Source organism: Arvicola amphibius, chromosome 3 (assembly GCF_903992535.2).
Source record: "Arvicola amphibius chromosome 3, mArvAmp1.2, whole genome shotgun sequence".
Lineage (NCBI taxonomy): Eukaryota > Metazoa > Chordata > Mammalia > Rodentia > Cricetidae > Arvicola > Arvicola amphibius.
The window spans coordinates 130,358,657-130,384,183 of record NC_052049.1 but is presented as its reverse complement, the minus strand read 5'-3'; the positions used below and the strand labels follow the sequence as shown (position 1 = coordinate 130,384,183).

The 25,527-nt window shown below is 49.7% G+C and overlaps 1 protein-coding gene across 1 annotated transcript; it reads left to right on the top strand.

Annotated features, from left to right (window-relative positions):
- Nucleotides 1-480: 480 nt before the first annotated feature.
- Paqr5 (progestin and adipoQ receptor family member 5) lies at nt 481-24,516 on the top strand. The gene is made up of 7 exons (XM_038322222.2): nt 481-567; nt 804-931; nt 4,585-4,790; nt 8,725-8,851; nt 14,491-14,587; nt 17,488-17,629; nt 24,275-24,516. Exons 1-7 carry the CDS (start codon nt 481-483, stop codon nt 24,514-24,516), a joined length of 1,029 nt encoding a protein of 342 aa, XP_038178150.2.
- The last annotated feature ends 1,011 nt before the right edge of the window (nt 24,517-25,527 follow it).

Below are 25,527 nucleotides of genomic sequence, written 5' to 3'. Positions count from 1 at the left end.
GAGTGGCTGGCCAGCAAACCCCAGGGATCCTTGTCTCCACCATCGCCAGCATGGGGTTACAGGCCCTCGCTGCTTCCCGTGCTGGTACCTCCACTGGCACTCGAAATCCAAACTCACGTCCTCATGATTACCACTTTCACCCCACTGAACCATCTCCTAGTCCTCTGGTTACCATTTTTAATGGATATAATACAATGCTTTGGACAAGTCCAGTACCCCACATCTTTCTTACCGGAGATGCTGGGGGAAGGAAAAAGTGGTTGCTTACCAGTGATTCTCTTGGGGACTGTGGCTCAGTGATCCTGCGGTGGTCAGCCTCTTCTTCCCACAGTCCAGACTCTGGCATCATCATCGGCCTCATCATCAAAAGGCCTTTATGAAGTCCCTGTGGATGCCTCATCCCACTGGGAGGCTCTATCGCAGAGATTGCCCCACCAGCCTCTGACATCCAGGGCAGGCTGGCTCAGGCAGACAGCATACATGCGAGCACCACGAAGACATCTAAAGACCAGGCCATTGGCCTTAGGCAGAGTGCAAACACGACTCTTAGACAACATCATGCCAAGGGTAAGCATAGCCGGAAATGCAGAGCCAGCCTGCACTCCCAAGCCAGTCTGGCCCTTGGATCCCAACTGGCTAGGACGGCTTGGAGGACAGGGTTCTTAGAAGCTCCTGGGGAGAGAGTGGACAAAGGCAGAGGACCAGGTCAAGGAACTACTCAGTCACCCAGGAACTTGATCTAGCCAGAGCCACCCCTCCCCTTTGTCTCACCTCCTTGCCCCTCCCTTGTCTTCCCTCCACAGGTGTTCCATGAGCAGGGCATCCTCTTTGGCTACCGACACCCACAGAGTTCGGCCACTGCCTGTATCCTCAGCCTTTTCCAAATGACCAATGAGACCCTCAACATCTGGACGCACTTGCTACCATTCTGGTACCTTCGGCCCCCTGGACAGCCTCTCTCATTTGGGATCCCTGGGGACTAGACTTTGTAAAACACAGCTGGGTGGCAGGGAGATTTTATGCTAGGGCCAGGGGTCCCCTGTGGGTACAGGTACATGGGTGATGGGGGAAGGAGCCAGGACTGTCAAGGACTAAGCACCAGGGTGTGGACTGCCATAGGATTCTAGGGTTCCTATTGACCGGGTAGCATTTATCTTCATCTCTTTCAGTCTTACAGGCTTTGCTGGTCTTTGAGAAGTCTTTATTAAAATGTCACTAACTTGAGCAAGTCACTTAATCTCTCTGAGCCGGGCATTTTCTGCCTGTAGAGCAGGCATGATCCTCTGTCTGTGTCTTGTGGGTGCTGTGAGGACTGAGAGAAGACCCTGATAAAGACAAAGAGGCAGGAGCTGGAGATGTAACTCGGGTTGTAGTGTGTGTGTGGCAACTTCTGCTGTCAATCCCTAGTACTGCATGGTGCTGCATGAACCAGGCCTGGAAGCCTCACGCTCCTCAGGACTCTGGAGGTAAAGGAGGGAAGAGTTCAAGGTCATCTTCAGCTACATAGTGAGTTTGAGGCCAGCCTGGGCTACATAAGACCCTCTCTGAAAATAAAAACAACAACAACAACAAAAAAAAAATACATAGGCACGGTTGTGGGTGCTTGTAATTATCTGGGGACTATAGCAGCCATGTACCGTTGGTCACCTTTAATGGAGCCAACTAGGAGCCAACCAGGAGCCAACCTCTGAGAAGTAAGGGTGCAGAATGGGGTTTCCAGGAAGGTTAAGGAGGCTCCTTGCTGAGAAAGGTGGGGTGAAGACCAACTTTACACACATCAAGCAAAGGTTCTGGAAATGGAGACAGGGTCACCTCTCCACACCATGGTGCAGCTCTCCGAGTATCTGTGGGGATTGGTTCCAGGGTCCCCTAAAGATGCCAGAACCTGTAAATTCTCTGTGCGGCAGGTGGCACCGTATTTACATATCCCTCTGCACATCTTCCCGTGTTCTTTAAATCATCTCCAGATTCCTTAAAATACCTGAGGCCGAGTAAACACTGTGCCAAAGCTTGTTTCACTGTTCAGGCAATAAGGACAAGAGAAATGTCAGTGTGTGTTCAGTACAGAAGCCAGCCCTCCATGCTGGGATATTTTGGTTGACTCTAAGGAAACAGAAGGTGGCGGTCTGGAGGGTTGGGTATGTGTCAGGCCTAGGAGGACCTCAGCAGTCAAGCAGGTCACTGTCCTCCTCAGACCTCTGCGGGCTGACATGACGGCATGTGCAGCTGGAGAGGAGAAACATTCCACACAGCACACAGATGGTGGCCCAGGCCAGGCCTGAACAAATCCTTTGAGTCATTCTGAGAAGCTGAGCTAGGTGGAGAGTCCCTGAGTGTGGCAAGCAGACATGAGCCCCAGGAAGGACCCTGTGATTAGATTAGCATGGAACAGCTAGCCCAACTAGATGTGTAGCGGTATATTACCTGTATTTTAATAAATAAATAATGCCTGAAGACCAGAGGCAATGCTAAAGCCACTAGAGGTCACGGAGTGATGGCACACACCTTTAATCCCAGGATTTGGGAGACAGAGGCAGTCGAATCTCTGTGAGTTCAAGGCCACACTGGGCTACACAAAATCAATGCAGAAACAAATTCAGGTGGTGGTTGCTCGCACCTTTAATCCTAGTACTAGGGAATCATGCCTTTAATCCCAGCACTAGATGGAATATGAAATGTGGGGAGAGGGACTGGAGAGATGGCTCAGAGGTTAAGAGCATTGCCTACTCTTCCAAAGGTCCTGAGTTCGATTCCCAGCAACCACATGGTGGCTCACAACCATCTGTAATGGGGTCTGGTGCCCTCTTCTGGCGTGCAGGCATACACACAGACATAATATTGTATACATAATAAATAAATAAATAAATAAATAAATATTTTTTAAAAATGCGGGGAGAGAGAGAGGCTTAGTCTAGTTTATGGTTGCCCAGCCTTGGTGGAGCTAAGACTTCTCTAGGGGTTCAGCTGCCTTGCTTTTCTGGTTTTTGGGTTGATTTATTTTTTTAAAATACAAATAACATACCACTCTATAGATGTCAGAAGATAGGGTGGGGATCCAAAAGTTAACAGGAGGGGAGAAAGGCGACACAGTCTTGGGGTGAAGTGAGGTGATCTGTAGAGAAGCTTGACCGCCCTGCCGTCTGGCCAGTGGCAGCAAGGTCTAGTAGCTCGAGAAGGCCGTTAGCCACATTAAATCTTTGCTTACATAGAAATCTGAGGCTGGCAAGATGGGCCAATGAGTGACGGCAATTGACAAGCCAGCCTGGCAGCCTGAGTGTGATCTCCAGAACCTATGTCAAGGGAGAAAGAAAAAAAAAGACTTCACAAAGTTGTTCTCTGGCCTCTATATATGTGATAAGCATTCACGCATGTGTGCGAGCACACACATGTGCACGTACACACACACACACACACACCATACTCCATACACACAATGATAAATACAAAAGATTTCAAAGACTTTATGCCTTCTGAACATGGTTATACATGCCTGTAATCCCAGGATTTGGAAAGTTGAGGCGGAAAGATCATGACTTTGGGGCCCAGCCTGGGCTACTCATGGGGGCCCTGTTTCAAAGCAGTATCAACAACAACCTGGACATGCTGACAAATTGAAGGCTCCCCAAGGGAATAGATCCAGGCTGTTCCTCTGCTCCCCATTCTCCTCCCTGGAACTGCTGGGGCCACTTGTTTCTGTGTGCCCTTCAAAGCTTTCCCAGACAGCCTTGACTGTGGCATGTGCCCACCTGTCTTTTCTCCCATGGTCTTCCTGTTGCCCATCTCCCTTGAAGATTTTAAAGTTTAGACCATTTTAAAGTTTGTGCCACTGCGTCATGCCTTCCATTGCTTGTGTATCTTGCGGTCCATGCACAACTGAGTTGTTTACACTGCTCACAATTCCCAAAGCCAAGCCAGGCACTCGGGTCATCCACCCTGACAGCACAGAGCATTCTGGAGAGCCCAGGGAAACCTGCGCTAAGATACCCCAAGCAAATAGGACAAGGATGAATCTGTTGGGACGAAAGGAAAATTTTGGAGGAACAGCAAACAGCCCAAGTGCCACCTCTGCTAGACCATAGGAGAGAGCAGGTGGCCAGGAAGGCTTTATGGCTCTCCTTCAGTTACTGGGTGAAGAGATGTGTAGAGTCCCTTTCCTTGATGGACATTGTGGGAAAGCGACCTAGCTCTCCAGCTGTGGTTTGTGAAAGGGAGGTGCTGTGTAGGCAAAACACACATACAGTTGTAGGCCAATGTAGGTACAATGTAGGTACACATATAGGTACATGTGACTTAGGATGGTCTTCCCATTACTCAGAGCTACCATAAGAGGGGATGAGACCCTCATTCTTAGGTGTATGTAAGCTGAGACTGGAGGATATCTTAGGCAAGATGCTATAGGAAGGATCCTATCTCTAAGGACTATCTTTTTACCCTACTTCCTAACTCACTGCTTCAAGTCAAAGAGGCTTCTCTAGTGCATGCCATTTCATTTTAGTGAAGAGTCACTGGATGGGCCGTCTCCCAGTGGGGTGGAAGGCAGCAAACAGTCCAGAGGGGATTGAGCGGGTGCACATTCTGTTCCAGGTTCTTTGTGTGGAGGTTCGTGACTGCACTGTATATGACAGACATCCAGAATGACAGCTACTCATGGCCTATGCTCGTGTACATGTGCACCAGCTGTGTGTACCCCCTCGCATCCAGCTGTGCACACACCTTCAGCTCTATGTCCAAGAACGCCCGGCATATCTGCTACTTTCTGGATTATGGTGCTGTCAACCTCTTCAGCCTGGGTACGTGAGGCCCTTGCCCTTCCGTCCCCTCCTCCCTAGAGTGTCACCTGTCTCCCAGGAGATTTGATGGGTTTTAGGGTTTTAGCAAAGCCATGAAGATGTAGGAGCCCTGTCTGGGGCTCTGTAAGAAGCTTGTGCATACGTGTGCCGCCTGTGGATATACCCTCACTGGCATGTTTGCCAGTTCCTATGGTGTAAATGCCCTTGCCTTGTCTCCCTTCCTGTTCTCTGAGTGGCATCACCAGTTGTAGAGGTATAAGGAGAAGGTTAGGAGCAACCTCACTACATAGTAACTCCATCACACAGGCCCATGTGCTAAGTACTTAGGACTTTGGTTACTGTGATTTATTTAATTGTAACTTTTAGTGATGGCCAGGATTAACCACAGGCTTGCAAGGACTCTGAAATGTTCACTGTTTGGCTCTCATGGGCCACCATGGGCTGACCCCAGCACATCAGGTCTTTGCATTACTCAGAGCTACCATAAGAGACTCTCCACTGGTCTGCCTAGTGGAGAAAGGAGGATGGAGTCACAAACCACCTTTGCCCAGAGGCTTAGAGGTGTCAACTTTCCAAAGCACTGAAAAAGAGGGGAACTGTTGGGAGTGGGTGGTGCTGCTCCCATGCTCGTTCACTTATTTTTCTGGCTAGGAAGCCCCTCCTCCTGCTTCTCTCCTTCACATGGTTATCATCCATCCCTTAGGATGCTGGTTCTGGCTTCTTCCTCCATCCCGGCCCCACTCTAGCTGGGAAAGCCAGTCACTGTATCTGCTTTTGCATCAATTTGTCCTGAAGGAGGCTACCCTCATCCTTCTTCCTCTTTTCCCTCACAAGTGTACACCTGTCTCTCTCTCTCTCTCTCCCCCCCCCCTCTCTCTCTCTCGCACACACACACACACACACACACACACACTGCTCAATGCTCCACTGTCCAGTTCTCTCCAGTCATTCAAACTGGTTGCCATGGTCCCAGTCCCTTCATGCCACCCTCCAACATCTCCGTTCTCAGTCTTTACTGGTTCCTTCCTCCCCTCTACCCCATAACTGGGCACACTCAGAATTCTCGGTAACTCAGGATTAACCCTGGGTCCTTTTGTCTAGCATACCCAGGAACAGCCTCCCATCCCTAACATCTCTGGACAAGGGACTCTTAACCCTTATCCTTAAACACTGGATCTGAAGCCTGTTCTTTCTCTCAGGTCCCTGGCTAGGGGGTGCCACCTCTTGCTTTGCTCAAGTCTGAACTAATAAGCTTCACCTCCTCCTCCGACTTCTACTCCCCATTCTATCTAATCAGCTAGCAAGCTCAGGCTGTCCCATGAATCCTCAGTCAGCTTGACTCAGACCTGAGCTTCCTTAGAGCTTTGCCTTTCAGCTCCACCATGTTACCTGGGAAGTTCCTGCTTCATCTCTTGCCAGGTCCCCTCCCACTAGAAGGCTTTCAGACTCCTTAGTACCTGGGATAAGGTCCAGATCTTCAACTCAGTGACTTCCTAAAGGCGCGCGCGCTCTCTCCCCTCCCTCCCTCCCTCTCTCCTCCCCTTCCCTCCCCTCCTCTCCTCTCCTTTCCTTTCCCTTCTTTTTTGAAACAGAGCCTTGAACTTGCTGTGTAGCCAAGAATGACCTAGACTCTTGACCCTCCCATCCTCTTTTTCTAAGAACTGTGAAAACAAGCGTGTGCCACCAAGGTCAATTTAGATAGTGCTGGGAGTGGGTTCAGCTGTGTGCATGTCAGGCAAGCCCTCTACCAACTGAGCTACAGCCTCGGCTGCTCCCTGGGGATTCTAATACAAACAAGCATTTTGAGAAGTCCTCAGCCAGCTGTATGCTGAGTCCCTGACATGCACCTCTTTAAAATGGATTTATTTTTATTTCTGTTTGTCTGTGTGCCACGTGTGTGTGGGTGCCAGTGGAGGCCAGCAGGTCCTCTGGAGCTGGAGTTACCCGTGGTTGAGAGCTGCCCAACATGGATGCCGGAAACTGAACCAGGTCTCTCAGGCCCCTCTGATACACATTTTGACAAGGCACTTGGATCCAGATCCTGACCTTATGCCACCTGTCCCAAATTCAGTCTTAGATGAATCTCTTAGCTTTTCTAAGCCTTGTCCTCTTGAGCAGATGTAGGAGGGTTATCAACAAATTCAAAATGCTTTGATTCTGTGTCTTTCTCACAGGGTTGCTATTACTGTGATTGACAGTGTTCTCCTTTACCTGCTCCCTGGCCCATCTCAAACACCCATCCCCCATGGGAACCCATGGGTCGGCTTTGCTTCCTGCTATATTCTCAGGCAGGTTTGAGCCCCTTTATCTAGTGTGCAACGCTTGGTGCACACCTTAGCTCCAGTCAGCATGGATGGAACATCTTGGTCCAGACATCTCCCTGAGCATCAGGTCTGGAGAAGAGTTCCCTGGTCTCCTGGAGCTGAGTTCCTGGGTGAACGCCCACGGGAAGGTGATGCTTAGGCCTCTCTGTCAGCACTTGGGTTTGTTTACATGTGTGTGGAGGGAGGGGACCTCAGGTGGTGCTTTTAGAGTCGAAATATTTCACTGGCTTAGGAGTAACTGATTAGGCTAGGATGCCTGGCTGATGACCCCCCAGGGGTCCATCTGTTGCTGCCTCCCAGCACTGGGATTACAGGTGAGGACCACCAGGCTGTTGTCCCTTCAGGTGACGACCATCAGGCTGTGGTCCCTTCAGGTGACGACCACCAGGCTATGGTCCCTTCAGGTGACTACCACCAGGCTATGATCCCTTCAGGTGACTACCACCAGGCTATGGTCCCTTCAGGTGACTACCACCAGCTATGGTTCCTTCAGGTGACTACCACCAGGCTATGGTCCCTTCGGGTGACTACCACCAGCTATGGTCCCTTCAGGTGACTACCACCAGCTATGGTCCCTTCAGGTGACTACCATCAGGCTATGGTCCCTTCAGGTAACTACCATCAGGCTGTGGGTCCTTGGCCCTGTGATCATCTTTACTGGAAGATCCACCTGTTGAATGGGAGAAAAGGCGGGTTGAATCTGGCTTGTTTCTGCCTCTAATTATGAATCCAAGGTGCTTAATGTATTAAAATATTGGTTTTCAATCTGTGGGTCGAGACTCCTTTGAGCTCTTTTACAGGGCCATTTAAGACTATTGGAAACACAGATAATACATTGATTTATAAGAGTAGCAAAATTAAAGTTATGAAGTAGCAACAAAAATGATTTTATGGTGAGGGGGTCACCACAACATGAAGAATTAAAAGGTTGCAGCATTAGGAGGGCCGAGAACCACTGTATTAGAACAACATGAATTGGGACCAGATCCAGGCTCTCCCATACTTAAGGGTACAGGTCCCGGCCACTCTGAGATGGGCAAAAGTATCTCTTGTTCCTCCAGCCAAAAACTTTCACAACTAGTCTCTCAAGAAAGTTCTGATGTAGCTGCCTCCCTCATACTCCAAAACCCAGAGCCAAACCCCACATTGACTGGTCACTGATAGGACATCCCTGTCCTCAGGGATATGCCCTCTCTTCCTGAGCATCTCAGGAAGCACCCTGTCCACAAGTAGATGAGTTTGGTAGCATCATCAGTGACAGCCTGTGGCTAGGAGCAGGGGTTCCTCTCCAGGCTGGCTGGGTTTGAAGCTTATTTCTATTTTCTTGGTGTGTGACTCCAGATAAATTACTATGTCTCCTGTGCGTCTATAAAATAAGTGTAAGCTTTCATGGGACAGGATTGTAAACACACACATACACACACCTCTAAAAGGACATAACCTTATAGATTTTGAGTGGACAGAGAGCCAAGAGGATATTCGGAGAAGGTACAGAGGCAGGCTAGCTCAGGATTCCGTGCAGAAGATGAAGGCTAAGGTTGCCTTTCCCCGGGAGTCCTCATGGTGCTCTTGCCCGGCCTGGGTCTTCAAGGCTGCTGTTTCTTCTGCAGGCTCTGCCATTGCCTACTCTGCATACACGTTCCCTGATGCACTGATCTGCAGTACCTTCCATGAATGCTACGTAGCCCTGGCCGTTCTGAACACCATTCTCAGCACTGGTCTCTCCTGCTACTCCAGGTACAGGGCACTATGATCTTAGGTGGGAAGCCAGGGAGGACCTAGCATGTATCCCCATGGGAGACGCCCAATAGAGAAGGCTCTAGGAGCCTTGCTGCAGGTAGAACCCCTGTTATCTAATGTACTGGTTACTTTACTCATTGTTACTGACAAAAGCAACCGAAAGGAAGAAGGGTTTTCTCTGGCTCACAGTTGGAGGGTATAGTCTGTCAAGGCGAAGTCATGGCAGCGGGGGCTGGAGGCAGCTGGTCACATTGCGTTTGCAGTCAGGAAGCAGGGGGATGGGTATTGCCGCCAGCTAGCTTGATCCTTTTCCTTCACTTCAAGACCCCAGTTTACAGTATGATGTCACCCACAGTTAGGGTGAGTCTTCAGGTAATCAAATCTAGAAACTTCTGCATCAGCCTGCCCCCATTCAAGATTCATCTCCATGCCTGGGTATACCTTGGGCAGCCCCTCTACCCTCTGGAAAAGCCCACCTATGACCCGATGCTCTGAAATTCTCTGTAACTTAAACAAGAGTGTCCCTACACTACATTTTTTTTTACAGTCCCTACAAATTTTTCAGCTGGCTTTACTGCTTATGCAAGTCACTATGTGTCTTCCTTGAACTTCAACTCGTTCAGCTGTACAGTGGGATCAACACAGCTCCCTTCTGGATAGAAGGTGTAGGTCACATGCCAGGATGACACATGCCCTCTGGCAGAGAGGGGTCCTCATAGTCAGGCAGTCCTTCACTCAGAGTGATGGGGGATGTGTCACCGCTAGGTACCTGTGATGGTGGGGGATGTGTCATCGCTAGGTACCTGTGATGGTGGGGGATGTGTCATCACTAGGTACCTGTGATGGGGGATAAAGAGTATTTCAAAGTGGCCATAAGTCACGGCCAGCTCCTCACCTCTAATCCTGCTATCCTTTTTCCTTTCAAGCCAGACTCTGTGGGGTGGAGTGTGAGCGGTGTTGTCATGGGGATAGCGGTGCTAGTTGACACTCTTCTTTGCAGGAGTGAATTGCCTGAAATCACAGGTTCCCTGGGTCGCTTAGGAAACCTTCCAGGTGATTATGGCAAGGTGACAGTCCCATCTAGATAGTACCACCATGCCAGAAGTGGCAAGTCAGGAGAGGCACCTGGGTTGCATGTGTGTCCCCTGTACCCTCCGACTGCACTATCCCCCCTCCAGGAAGAAGCAGGCAGAGTAGGGGGTTCTTCTTTGGGATGGTTATGGTTTGTTTCCTCTGGGTGACACCCAGGTTTCGGGGGAACCTGCCAAACTGGTTTTTGTTTTTTAAATGTGGGAGGATAGATTTTTGTACATGAGAAAGATTCACCCCAGCTTGCCCTCCACTTTCCAGAGGCAGATGGGGTTTGTCCCCTGGAGGTGAAAGCGCCTTGCAGTGTGTCCACCCTGGATTTTGTATGTTTCATCCCTCAGGGAACTGCTAGGGATGGGAAGGGTCTCTCTTTGTGGAAATCACAAAATTCCCTGACAGCTGGGCAGGGCTTGAATCCACCTGCAGAGCCAGGAAAGAAAGTCCCTTGTCCTCGGTTGCTATGTCCTAATTCCAGGAAGAGTTAAGTTGTGTGGGATACAACCTCTGCACCAGGATGGAAATCTAGGGTACCGCTGATGGTGGAGAGGGGTTGGGTCTCCATCTTGGATGAATCAATGTACAAGCATGGTAAGAGCCATGTTCACAGCACAGAGATACAATGTACCTGTGTGATCTTTCCTCTGGCTGCCTGAGCTCCTAGGTAGGCCTGGACACCCCTGAGTCTGGTCTTTGGGTATGCTATTGCCCTGTGTAGTTGGTTTCTAAGCACCTGTGGCTTTGGTGTTTAGAACTGGGATCAGAGGGGACAAACACTGTGGGTAGTGGGGCTTGGGGCAGTTCATGGGTGTGAAAGATACAATCCCTATGATTAATAGGACAAAGCTGATTTCCCAGGGGCTCATAGTGCAGTGTATGAGGACATTTGCTGCCTTTTAAGTTAATTGAGTTTTTGAAAGCTCCTGACCGACCACCTGTTAGCCACCAGGGTATATTGCTTTCTGGTGGCCCAGAGTCCTCCTTGACCATGCAGGCTCAGTGTTGGGTGTTGTGGATTCAGCAAGCCTGGTGCATTTGGATGGTGTTTGGCACAGACCCAGCAATGTTTTGTGCCCCCCAAGTTTTGGGACTTCTCTCCTTGACTATGACACAATTTGTTTCTGATGATCCAGAGGGCACATCTGGGGCTATCATCCCCACTCACCTGACCAATGTTCCTCAAAGGCTGCCTGGGCTCTGGGGAACCATGTGAAAAGTTGCCACACCTAGCAGAGTGAGGTCTTGCCTAAAGAGGATGCCAGGTAGATGCAGGAAAGGCAGAATGCTCTCTCTCTCTCTCTCTCTCTCTCTCTCTCTCTCTCTCTCTCTTCTCTTTCACACACACACACACACACACACTCTCACACACACATACTCTCTCTCCTCTCTCTCTCACACACACACACACACATACACACTCTGTCTCTCTCTCTCCAACACACACACACACACCCCAAAGAGTCTGAAAGGGCACTTTCATTGCTCTGTGAAGCAGAACAGAGAACAGGGGAAGCAGGCCATGTCCGTGACTACACTTGGATACACAGGGCCTTGAGAGGTTGTCTTAGGACTGAAAGGGAGCAAGGGACAGTCCTGAAGCTGAAGATAAGGGAGGGCCTTTGGGGCAGAGCAAACAGCCTGGGCAAGGATGCTAGTGTGTGGGAGTGGAGGGCCTAGGAACAGCAGCAATGCACTGGAGGGTGGGAGGGAGGATAGCTAGAGAGGGCCCGAGGGCCAGCTGGGAAGTGTAGTGCTCTCTTGGAGGACCACTCTTGGCTCTTTGGGAACAGCGACCTCCTTGGCTGCTCCTTTTGGGCTCAGCTTCCTCTCCACAAGACCTTTGAGCTATGTCACCAGTAGCCATGTGGGGGGTCCTCTCATGTTGTCACACTTGAGAGGGGATCTAAGCACTTTGCTTGGTGATGGATAGTCAGTGCCCCAACACATCCCTTCTTGACCCCGCCCTCAGCTGGCAGCCAGCGAGCTGTCCTTGCTCTCTTTGCCTCAAGCCTCCTGTCACGTAGCTCTTCCTTTCAGCAAGCCTGCCGGCCATCGAGTTTTGTTTGGTTTAGTGTGTTTTGATAGCGGGTCTCACTGTCCTGCCCTGGCTGCTTTGATACTCATTACGTAGCCTACCCCCAGTTCTGGTACAGGCAGCCACCACCTCTCCCAGCTTTCATCCAAAATTTTTGTTTTGCAAAATCACTGAGGTCAGTATGGTGAGCATCACAAAGTAATCTGGGCCAGAGGAATAATCCCTCAGTATGCAGAGTGATAAACGTCAGCTTCAAAAGGCTCGGGGTCAGAGCTGGGGCAGTGGTTCAATAGACAAAGTTCTGGGGGCTGTGACACCCCACCCAGATTTCAGAGTGCTACCAGGGCTAGTAGGGTCAGGGATATGAAAGTGTTCCCCTTCCTGTGAGTCTCCAAACTAGGATAAAACCCACACACAATAGAAGACAACACATACACACACACACAACTGTGTACTTTAGCAATTGGATAACTTCCAATTAACTGCTTGCATCAACCATTAGTTCCGGCATTTTAGTTGCCAAGATTTATTGACTCTGATCTTAAGGGAGGCTTCTTCCCCAATCCAGTGTTTCCTGCACTGCTTCCTGGACAGAGCTCTCAACCCCAGGGTGGGAAAGCCAGCTGTGCTTTGGAAACTACTGCTGGGTGCTTTGGAGGCATCTCTGGCCAAGGCCTTCAGGAATCTCTGGCTGTGGCGACATCATGTGGTTGGATGTGGAATTACACCTTTGGAGTGGGGGGGGGGGTTGTCTTCTGTGGTTAAGAGCTTTTTTTTGTTTTGTTTTTGTCTCTGTTGCTTTCTTTTCTCCTATTCTGCTTCTTCTTTTTGTCCCCCTGTAGACTCAGCTTTGTTGCTGGAGAGGCTGATTCGTTTGCCCCCAGGGAAAACGGTGCTTTGGGGGACAGCCCTTGCCAAGCCAGAGCCAGGTTTTCTTCGCGTGTAAGTGGCCACAGGAAGCACTCGTTAGGAGTGAGCCTGTCCCGGATACGGCAGATGCATAGGACACGGCAGATGCATAAGGGGCTTGTTGCGATTGGACAGCTTCTGCTGGGGTTGTGGCAATGTGTTCCCTTTGGCCCGTGGGGGAAGAAAAACAAAGACTGGGGCTAACAGAGGCAGAGAGGGACAATGTGACACTCGGGGGACAGATACCTTGGGCTAGAGCCTAGCTGAGTCTGTTCTCAGCTTCTTCTGGACCCATCGCTCTGCTTTGACCCTCTGCTCCATCATAGCTGGGAGGTGAACGGGAAGTGGTTTGCTTGCTTTTCCCGAGCTACCTTTGGTACCTGGAGCTTCGTTTCTTTAAGTCTTTACAATAACACTGTGAGGGAGGGATAGGTCACACACAGCTTTAGAGGCAACCTGCCATATCAGCATGGTCCTGATGTGTCCAGTCTGTGTTGGAACCTGGTGTGTCCCTATGAAACCACAGCCCCACTGCCTCCTTCCCAGTGTTGTGGCATAGTCAAGAAGGTAATGGAGTCATTTGGTTTCTTTGACATAGAATCTCCTATAGCCCAGGTTGACCTCAAGTTCACTATATAAACTATATTAAAAATGACTTTGAACTTCTGGTTCTCTTGACCTCAAATTCACTATATAGAATATATTAAATGTATTTAATATAGTGTTTAATATATAAAATATATTAAATATGCCTTTGAGCTTCTGATCCTTCTGACTTGCCCTCCAGGTGCTGGAATCACGGGCATGTGCCACCATGTCTGGTTCATGAGTGCCGGGGAGGGAACCTGGGCTTCCTGCGTGCCAGCTAGACAGGCGCCCCGCCAGCTGAGCTACATCTCCAGCCCCAGAGCTGCAGTTTTGTGTGGATGCCTTGGTCAACCCTAATCTCCTGATACCCAGTCTGGGTGTCTCTGGTGCTGAACTCCCAGGTCTAAAGCTGTTACCCCTCACTAGGTCTCCAGAGAGGTGGGGACCTGTCCAGGAGGTCCGGCCTCCTCCTAAATAGTGAGGATTCTGTCTTTGCTCTGGGGAGCAGTGGGAAAGCTCATGGGGGAGAGAGACAGGCCCTCCGCACATCCGCTTTCCCCAGGCCAGTGTTCCCGTGCTGATACAAATATTCTAGAAACTTTTCTGGGTGACCTAGCGCCCTCTTGAGCCCAGGTCTTTGTATGGCATCACGTGGGTGGTTCCAGTTGTTTGGTGCATCTCTGCTTCTGTGTAAAGTGTCGTCCGGGTCTGTGCTTGAGAGGCCCCTTCCTGTCTTGGTGGTGTTGACCTTCTAAAACCTCTCTGCTGCTAAATCTCCTCTGACCTTTGCAGGTTTCTGCCTGAAGAGACACCCTCCACCTCCAGTCTTGGGTTGTGCCCATTACATTCCATGCTCTCAGAGCAAGTTTCTCCTTCTTGTTGAAGTTCTGTTGTTTCCAGCAGTGTAGGAGGTGTGAGAGAGGCTAGAGGTTCACAGGAAGCCATGTAAAAACGTTTGTTAATGACCCATGTGCTCATGTGTGAGTTCCTAAACAGTCTCCATTTTCCCTGACTTCAGGTTTCTTGAACTCCAGAAGCCCCGGCTCTGTAAGCTGCTCCGGGTCCTCGCCTTCGCCTACCCCTACACTTGGGACTCACTTCCCATCTTCTACCGGGTAAGAACATGGGTACATCTCCTCTCTTCCTGTCAGCAATGCCAGAGGCTTCATTGTCTCCTGAGCTCTGAGAGAGTCATAACATCCCAGTGGGTTTTGGGGGACCCATAGGAGTCGAGACTCGGGTGTTGCAGTTGGAGATCGTGTGAACACAGAGGCCAGACAAACTGATTAGGGCCTTAGGAACAACCACAGAGACCTAGACAAGTGTCTTAGTTCGGGTTTCTATTGCTGTGAAGAGACACCCTGACCACGGCAACTCTTATAAAGGAAAACATTTAATTGGCACTGTTGTACAGTTCAGAGGTTTAGCCCACTATTGTCATGGCGGAACATGGCAGCATGCAGGCAGACATGGTGCTGGAGAAGGAGCTGAGAGTTCTACATCTTCATCTGCAGGCAATAGGAAGTGAAGTTTGAGCCACACTGGGTGTAGCTTGAGCATATGAGACCTTAAAGTCCATCACCACAGCGATACATTTCCTCCACTAAGGCCACACCTCCTAATGGTGCCACTCCCTGTGACCAAGCATTCATGCACACGAGTCTGTGGGGGCCATTCCTATTCAAACCACCACCACCACAAGGCAGACAGCCTGGAGTTTGGTAATCATCGGTATGGGGAAAGGCCAATACACGCACGATCGTATTTTATCGGTAATATAGTGTGTTGCTGGAGGAAAAGGCGGGGATGGAAGTCTTAAAAGGATAGATGGGGATGAGGCCGAGGTACAATGGCGGGGAGCTGAGGTCGGATAACAGGACAGGAAGGAAAGAGACTCACTTGCAGGACACGTGGGCTCAAGTTCAAATTCTAGTCTCCACGGTTACTTGTTGTGTGATTTGGGCAGTACACACACCCTTTCTGAGCCTGGGTTTCCTCATCTGTGAATGAGGCTAACATCTGCTTCTGCGTAGGAGCTAATGAGGATTCCTGTGTATAACGAATCTTAGAGGGTCAGCATGACCTTGTGCGTAGACTTCTCCCAGAGGCAGTGTGAGGCCCAGGTGGCAGGGGGAGAGGCTACAGGGTGGGGGAAGAGTTTTACTTGCCACACTGGGGGTTTTGCCTGTATTTCCCTGAGTGGGTCTACAGGAGAGTTGGGGACGGGAGTGCAATTGAGAGCTCTCGCTGCTTTTTGGAGGGAGCTTGTGCAGGGGCACACAGGGAACTTCTGCTGAAAGCGGTCCCCAGTTACAGGCAGATTTCATGCTGTGTGTGCGAGACGATAGGGCATAGGGCAGGGGGTGATTGTATCGATACCAGAATGGCCCTGCCTAGATTCCAGCCTTCACTTCACTGACTACTGGCGGTTTGCAAGTCACTCTCAGGCTCACTTTCCTTGTGTGCAAAACTGGGAAGTAGAGTCTGCCTGAAGGTCCTAAGGGCCAGAGGAAACACATTCCCACAACCCCAGCAGAAGCTGTCCGACTGCAGCATGTCCCATCTGAGGCACAGAGATGGCTGGCCTGGTGCCTCTAGTAAGAAGAAGCTACTACTGTTATTTATAAAACTAATTAAAAAAAAAAACCTCTGCTTAGCCTTGAAGCAATATAGTGGTCATACATTGAGGGGTGGTTGATGCTGGGAATGAGTCTAAGGTCTTCTGTGTGATAGGCAAGGGCTCACATAGAGCTATATCCCCAGCCACTTCTTGATTGATTGGTTTTGAGACAAGATCTCACCAGGTTGCTCAAGCTGCCCTTCAACTAACTCCATAGCCTAGACAGGCCTTGAACGTCCAGTATTTCTGCCTTAGGCAGTGAGTTCAAGCTTGAGTCACCAAGCTAGGCCAAATGGTGATCCTTTTTGATGATACAGAAAGGCTTCCAAGCCTTTTTTGTTTTTAAAGATTTTTTTTCCTGTCACATTTATTTTTTTGTGTGTGCACATATCTGATCCCCACCACGTGCAAGTCACAGCAAGCGTATGGATGTCAAATGGTGGGAGCCATTTCCCTCCTTCCACTATGTGGGTCCAGGGGTTCGAACTCAGGTCATCAGGCTTGTTGACAAGGGGCTTTACCCACTGAGCTATGCTGCCAGATTGCCTCTAAGCCCTGAAGCCTTCATTATGAGCCTCAGTTCTGTAGCTCGGCATCTGGATTTGGGGCAGATAGGACCATTCCTCTGTGCTTGCATTTTATCCTCAGAAAGCAGCAATATCGCCGGGCGGTGGTGGCGCACGCCTTTAATCCCAGCACTCGGGAGGCAGAGGCAGGTGGATCTCTGTGAGTTCGAGACCAGCCTGGTCTACAAGAGCTAGTTCCAGGACAGGCTCCAAAGCTACAGAGAAACCCTGTCTCAAAAACCAAAAAAAAAAAAAAAAAAAAAAAAAAAAAAAAAAAAAAAAAAAAAAAAAAAGAAAGCAGCAATATCTAATAGGATTTTTCTCTTTTCTTTTCTTTCTTTCTTTCTTTCTTTCTTTCTTTCTTTCTTTCTTTCTTTCTTTCTTTCTTTCTTCCTTCCTTCCTTCCTTTCTTCTTTCTTCCTCTTTTCTTCTTCTTCTTCTTCTTCCTCCTCCTCCTCCTCCTCCTCCTCCTCCTTCTTTTCTGTTGTTTATTTAGCTCTGGCTGTCTTGGAACTTGCTCTGTAAACCAGGCTGGTCTTGAACTTGGAGGTCTGCCTGCCTCTGCCTCTGCCTCTGCCTCTGCCTCCCAAATGCTGGAATTAGAGGCATGTGCCACCGCTGCCCACTGCTCATCTCTATCCGGCCTCTTCTCTTCTATCTCCTTTCCCCTCCTCCCCACACTCCCCTTGTTCAGGCCACGATCCTGAGGAGGCGAGGCCTGGGCCTGAGGAGCTTGTGCTGGTGTGCTGAGAGGTGTAGGTCTGAGAAAGACCTAAGATCTGGCTTCTCAAGGCCTTTTGCTTTGTTTTGTTTTTCCAAACACCTGCAGCTCTTCCTGTTCCCAGGAGAGAGTTCAAGAAATGAAGCCATCTTTTATCACCAGAAGCACATGGTCATGACCCTCCTGGCCTCTTTCTTGTACTCTGCTCACCTGCCGGAGCGACTGGCTCCTGGACGCTTTGACTACATCGGTGAGTGGGGTGGGGTAGGGGTAGGGTGACCCTGAACCAGGGGGTGACTCTCAGCTGGGGTGGGGAGATCCTTGACAATGTGTATACAGCCACCAGGCAGGGGACCTGGAGAGGAGTGACCCTAGAGGGAGTCATCCAGGCATAGGTCACGGTGACAGGGATGGCAGTGACCGTATATCTTGACGGAAGCCATCATTTGTGTTGCTACTGGACTGCCAGAGACAGGGAGGATGGGAATAGGTAGATGCAGGACCCTGAAGCATTCCAGTGAGCAACCATAATGTGGGCACCCGGAGTCTGACTTCCCAGTACAGTATGAACATGGGTGGGGGCAGCCACAGAGAGGAAAGGGAAGATGGGCTTGCCAGTGACTGCGGGTCCCAGACAGCAGGCAGCTTACAGAGGACAGTCTGTCTTGAACATGGTGAGTGGAAGGCCTGGGGTCTTGTGGAGCTGCGGGTCCCAGGTGTATCCCTGACTGAGGCCGCAACTTCTGGACCCAAACTCAGACCTCCTGACCCAAGAACTCCAAAGCTGGGGCAAGGCCAGCAGCACTCACGGAGGTCATGTGACACTCAAGGGGCGCTGAGTTAAGTATGACTTAAGAGGGCACGTGATCGCCAGTGGCGTCAGAGCACAGGTGCTCCTAGCTGCTGCAGTGTTCCCTCCCGCTTTCTCCAGAGCAGGATGGGTGGGGTTCTTCAAGGCTTTATTTTGGTTTAGTTTTGAGGGTGTGCCCCACGGTGAAAGGGAAGGCATGGTGGCAGAGCAGGAGGCAGCAGGTCATTTTGTGTTCACAGTCAGAAAGCAGAGAGAGAGAGAGAGAGAGAGAGAGAGAGAGAGAGAGAGAGAGGAGAGAGAGAGGAATGAAGGCTGGTGCTCAGCTTGCATTCTTTGTATCCAGCCCAGGACCCCAGCCCATGGAATGGCAGGCCTTCTCACCTCAGTTGTCCCAGTGTAGAAACTCCCTCACAGACATACACAGAGATTTGCTCCTGAGTAGTTCTAGAGACTTCGGTTGACAATATTAGCCATCACAACCCCTTTGCGTGGCTTCTGTAGAAGGGGACAAGCCTTTGGCACGTAAGTTCCTTAACTAGATACTATGAGACTCAAAAAAGTCAGTTACTGTCCCCACCACAGCAAACACCTGGGTCCTCCCCAAGCCACTTTTGCTCCTGCCTGGAGCTTCCTCTCCACTTACTTTAGAGATGGAGCCAGATAGGCTTTGTGATCTGATTAGAGCCTCTTCTTTCCTCTTTGTCCTACTAGAAGGGACTGCCTCCAGCGAAATTCTTAGAGCACTTATTCTAGAGAAAACAGAGTCAGAGGCCAGGAACTGGAGGCCCCAGGCCTCTGCCTAGCACACGGAGACAGCTGTGGATGAGAGCTGGGGACCACAGCAGCGGGCAGGGGTGTGGCACAGGCTGGGCCATTATTTTGCCATCACTCTGGCTTCTCCATGTTTTATTTATTCACTTAGTCCTGTCCTCTCAGGCCTAAAGACACACAGCAGAAAGCCGCCAGTGTGGTAGGGGAGGGTGCTTTCCTGGCCTGGTTAGCCCTGGGCTACAGGAAGTTCTCGAGACCTGGTAGGTGGCCTAGTTGAAGCCATTCTCTAATGGAAACGGGTTTAGTGAATGGCGCAAGTCAAGGATCTGTGTTTGGCACTTGTCACAGCTGGGGCAGACGCCACTTGCCTGCACCACACTTGTTTGGAGTGTTGGGCACAGCCCTCCACTAAGGCTGGGGCTGAAGGAAAGCAGCAGGCAGGCTTGCTGGAGTTCAACAATCCTGATTCTGTTCCTGCCAGAAGAGGTGCTGTGGTCAGGAGCCCCCTAGAGCCTGAAATGGGTTTTATGGTACCATACAGAACTTTTCATGCATTATTTTTTTTATTTCATGTTAATTTATTTAATGTGTTTGTGTGTGATGCTTTGGGCATTTAGAGGTCAAAGGAACACTAGCAGGAACAAGTTCTCACTTTCTACCGCGTGGATCCAGGGTATTGAACTCAAGTTGTCAGGCTTGATGGAAGGTACCTTTCCCACAGAGCCTTCTCTCTCACACACCCACCCTTTTTATAAATTTATTGTTTAGATGAGGTCTCAAAGCATAGTGGAAGGTGGTCTTCAACTCATGTAGCCCAAACTGGGCTTGAACTTATGACCTTTCTGTCCCTGCTTAAAGAGTGCTGATGTACAAGTAGCTACCACCGTACCTGGATATAGGTATCTGGAGAAGTCTTATTTAATAGCCATGCTGCATTGGTTTCTTAGGCCTGCAATTCCCACAAAGGGAAGAACTGCATGCAAGTGTGACTGACCTGCACAACGGAGCGCTGTTTTCTCACACTCAGAAGGCTGACCGGCTGAGATGTAGTTGTCAGTAGGACGGTGTCTTCATACTAATCTTGGCCTTGGTACCTTTCCACGGTCTTCATGAGATTATTCCTCGGTATAGATCATGTCCAGTGGATTAGGGCGCACCCTAGTGACCTCACTGAAACTTAACTGTCTCTCCAAAGATGGCCATGGGTTGGACTTCAGCATGTTCAGAGACACAGTTCAGTCTTGAAAAGTACCATCTTCTCGTCCTGCCTTCTGTGTCATTTCCCTAAGCCTGAACCTTTCTTCATGGCCCTGCCTACTTCCGCCCCTCCTGCTTGGGCTCCTGCCCACTGATTGTGCAGTTGGTGAGCTCAGTCCAGCAAGGCCTCCTGGAACGAGAGCTCCTGGTCATGTCTCTGATTAGCCAGAAGTTGAGACAAGAACACTTGGGAAGAGGCAGGTGGAAGACTCCGGCTCTTCCACTGCAGCAGAAGTCAGAACTGGAGCCCTGAAAGAGCAGGGTGCCCACATTTTCACTTGGAAAAGGGGGCTGATGGATAAGGTGCTTTAGAGAAAGAATTTTGCTCATCTAACCTTCCTAGTTTTCTCATATTAATTTCTAAGAATAAATATAGTAAGGAGTTATATTAGGCCAGATTCTCTAGAACAGAACTTATTATATATGTATATATGTATGTATATGTATATGTATGTATACATACACATACACACACATATGATATAGGGCTTACTAGGTTGGAGTTTGGGTAGTCCAACAGTGGTTGGCAGCCTGCAAGAGAGGCAGAGAAGCTGCTGGGTGCTCAATCTACAAAGCTGGATGCATGAGTAGTTCAAAACTGGGGCTATGGGCCTGATAGCACCCTGCGGAGCTGGCAGTCAGTCCACACTGGAAGGCTGAAGAAGCTAAAGTCCCAATGGTAGAGGACGGTGGCAACAGCAAGAGATGCACTTGCTGGGGAGGGAGGCAGGGGGCACCTCTTTCTCAGTTACAAATAATTTCTTTGGAAGATGCCGCTCCCTTAGAAGGCAGACTTTCCCCCTTGGTTCTCTCTGGAAATACACACACACACACACACACACACACACACGAGGGGAGATGTCTCCTAGACTGACTCTGAATCTCAACAAGTGCACAATTAAGATCAGCTACCACAAGTATGTTTGACTACTACCACAGTCAAGTCACAAATCAATGTTGCTTCCAGCAGCTGGGGACAGGCACACCTGCAGTCCCAGTGCTTTGAAGGCTGTAACAAGAGGACCACGGTAGTTAGTTCTAAGGCTAGTCTGAGCTCCACAGCAAAAAACTGTCACAAATACGAACCAAAAACAATGATGTATAATTCCTCCAGTATATGTAGCAAAGTGCAAATTCGTTTGGGACATGTCTACCATTCTGGTATAAAACCTTCTGCCCAGGCAGGGAGAATTCCCATTTCTACCCTCTGCTATAGCTTCATCCATTCTGAACATTTTTAAGTTTTAAAAAAATTTTGTATATGTTCATATTAATGAGTGTGTGTGTGTGTGTGTGTGTGTGTGTGTGTGTGTGTGTGTGTGTGTCTGTGTCTGCAGTCCGCGGCTAGAGGAAGATGTCAGGCGTCATGCTTTATCATTCTCTGTCTTACTGCCTTAATCTCTCACTGAACCAGTAGCTTGGCTGAAAACCAGCAAACGCCAGCTAGCCTCCTGCTTCCACACAGCACCAGGTATAGAGGCATGCCCGAGCATGCCCGAGCATGCCCGAGCACGCCTGAGCATGCCTGTCATTTTATATGAGAGCTAGGGATCTGAACTCAAGTTTTCATGTTTGCTTAGCAAACGGTCTTACACACTGAGCCATCTCCCAAGTCGTCCTAAGCATTCCTTTCTTTTTAAACATAATTTTTATTGATTCTTTGGGAATTTCACATCATAAACCCCAGTCCCACTCATTTTCTAGTCCCTCCATATCCACTCCCACCTCCATAGTGTTCCCCCCAAAGAAAATTTCAAAAAATTAATTCAGAACAAAACAGAAAAACAATAAAACCCCACTTTGCTCCTCCATCTCTCCCACACGCAGCACCTCTTCATTCATCTTAGTGGCACTGGGAGCTGTAGTGTGTCACACAGGGTATGCTTTTGTCCATTCCACGTTCCTTGTTCTGACTGTAATAAGTTGTTGGTGTGGTTCAAGGCCTCTGGCTTCTCTTACACCATCAATACTGGATCCTCACCAAAGCTCCTGCTGGATAGCCCGTCCCACCATTGCCCCATGTCCTGGAGATTCTGCAGCCATGGTTCTGTCGGAATCATGCACTCAGCTAGGTCATGGATGGTGTAGGTGCTGGGGCGGACCAGCTCAAAGCCCTGAATGTGGTCTGCATGGTAGCTGATTTGGTCATTCTGGGCTGCTGAGGCTGCCCCTCAGGTGAGGGGTCAGCTCTTCTATACTGGTGTTGGTGATTAGGGAGGCTCTTCCATACCCATGGTGAAGGGTGGGGCCAGCTCTCTTGTAAGGGACAGGACTAACTCTTCTATGGCAGTGGCCAGCAAGGGGCACACTTGGGGACAATGATGGGTGGTGCTGGCTCAGCACGGCCCTTGGATTTCAACATGCATAGTTCCTATGGTCCCCTGTGGTATCTTGGGCCATGGAGAGCAGCACAGACCCCAGCTGCATCAGGACCATGAACCCAGACATGGCCCTGGGGCAGCCCAGGCTACCCAGATCAATATCACCCCCATTGGCAGCATGGTCCTAGGATATCAACATGGTCTTAGGTGACTGACCATACCCCAGGTATCCGCACGGCCCTAGTGGTAACAGGAGCCATGGGCATCAAATCAGATCCCGGCTGCTGTAGGGCCATTGATCCAGACATGGCCTTTGGCAGCTGTCCAGGCCCAGACAACACCATGGCCCCAGGTGGCAGCTCAGGACACTCAGGTAGGAATGGCCCCTGAAGTGGCACAGTCCTTGAACACTAACATGGCTTCAGGTGGCAGCCCAGACCCAGACTCCAGGCATCTGTGTGGCCTTTGGTGGCAACATAAACCATGGACATCAACATAGACCATGGCTGCGGTAGGATCATAGACCCAGATATGACCCTTGGCAGCAGCTTGGGCCCAGATGTCACCATGGCTTTGGGTGGCAGTGCGGGTCACTCAGATAAGTATGGCACAGCTGGAGCATAGCTCTCAGACACCAACATGGCCTCAGGTGTCAGGCTAGACCCTGGGCATCCTTTTGGTCTTCAGTGGTAATTGAAGCACGGACATCAACATAGACCCTGGCTGCAGTAAGGTCATGAACCCAGACATGGCCCTCAGCTACAGCTGGGGTCCTGATAACACCAAGGCGCCGAGTGGCAGCACGGGCCACCTCAGCTCAGCCTGGCGCCTGTGATGGCACAGTCCTCAGACACCAACATGGCCACAAGTGGTGGCCCAGACCCTGGGGCATCAGTGTGGCCTTTGGTGGTAACATGGACCATGGATGTCAACACAGACTGGGTTATCAATTACTCTGCTGGGGTAGGACCATGGCCCTTGGCAGCAGTTCAGGATCAGATATCACCATGGCCACCTACAGTAGTTTGTTTTTGACCACCTTTGCTTCTGCAGTTCCTTCTCTTTCTGAAGCACAGGAACCAGTCGGTTTCTCTTTCTCTCCCATTTCTCCACCATATACTTGCTCATCATAGTGAAGTCTGTCTGCCTGGCGCTGCAGGCCTGTGGGTGTCTTCAGCCAGTCCGGGTCAGTGACGATCCAGGAGGGCCTGTGGCTGTCTTTCACCCACCTCTCTAAGCATTTCTTAGACATGAAATTATAAAATAAGTATTGTTATAGAAACCTGTAATCCCAGCACCCAGGAGGTGGAGGCAGGAGGATCAGAAGTTCAAAGTCATCCTCAGCTCAAGTCTGGGCTACCTGGGACCCTGTTTCAGAAGACAGTCAGTACTGAAATAAAGAAACAAACAAATAAAATCATATGTGTGATCTCTTGTCTGGCTGCTTGGATTTAGCTATCCCATTTTTAGAATACATATCATAGCCTGCGTCTATACACCTTTTGATTGATGACTTCCCAGCACTTAATTTATCCTGAGCATGTATGTGTATACATGGGTGTATACAAGCTATAACATGCAGAGGTCAGAGGATAACTCCCAGGGATGTATACTCTCCTGAGGGTCCCAGGAGTGGCCCTCGGGCTACCAGGCTTGGCAGCAGGAGCCTTCACCCACTGAGCAGTTTCTCTGGTTTGGACTGGTAATTTGACAACCTTTTGTGTTTTTTCCACAGGTCACAGTCACCAGCTGTTTCATGTGTGCGTGATCCTGGCCACACACTTGCAGATGGAAGCCATCCTGCTGGATAAGACTCTAAGGAAGGAGTGGCTTTTGGCCACCTCCAGACCCTTCTCTTTGCCCCAGATAGCAGCAGCCGTGCTTCTGTGCATCATCTTCAGCCTCAGCAACATTATTTATTTCTCAGCTGCTCTGTATCGGCTCCCTGAGCCTGAATTACATGAAAAGGAAACGTGATTTAGAACACGCCAGGCGTCAGTGTTAAGTCACTGGTGTGGTGCCGGCTTACCGTGGCCAAAAGTATTTGTAGTGACTGATGTCTTGGCGCTTTTTAATGGGCTCGTATCAAAAAACGCATCTAACCCGGGGAGAGTTCTCCACACATGCACTGATTCTGTAAGTGTTCTGTAAAAAAGAGAAGAACATGGGCTTAAGTCCTGGACAACGCGAATTATTGAAATATTAACTTTTAAACTTATTTAAAATGGGGTGTTTAGGAGATGGGGTGCAGCACAGTTGGTAAATACTTGCCTACAATATACAAAGGCCTGTTTTTGTTTAGTTGGTTTTGGCTGTTATTTGTATGTTTGAGACAAGGTCTCACTATGTAGTTCAGGCTGTCCTGGAATTTACTGTGTAGACCAGGCTGGCTCCTGACTCAGGGCTGAGAGTAAAGGCATGTACCACGTACCACTAGACTGAGTCCCTGGTTTTGATCCTCAGCGAAGCAGGGACCTGACCTGATGGTGCATACCTATAATCCCAGCACCAGAGGAGTAGAACCAGATGACCAGAAGTTCAGATACTTAGTGATTTGAGGCCATCCTTGGATACAGGGGATTCTGTCTCTAAAAAAAAAATACAGTTCTCAATTTAAAGTCGAATTAAGCATATTGTCTTGCCCTGCCCCCCCCTTTTTTGCAACATGGTTTTTCTGTAGTTTTGGATTTGGAGCCTGTCCTAGAACTCTGTAGACCAGGCTGGCCTTGAACTCACAGAGATCTGTCTCTGCCTGCTGGGATTAAAGTCGTGAGCCACCACTGCCTGCTGCCTTTCTAATTTTTATATTGTTTAAATGAAATTGGCTGCACTTGATGAATTATAACTAAACTTCTTTCCCAGATGAGAGAGATGGGTTAATGAGTTAAGAAACTTGCTGTCAAGCCTGAAAACAGGCGTTTGATATCCAGGCCCTGCTGCAAAAATATTCCATAGTGGAGATAAAATGTGTTGACCTCTGGAGCTAAG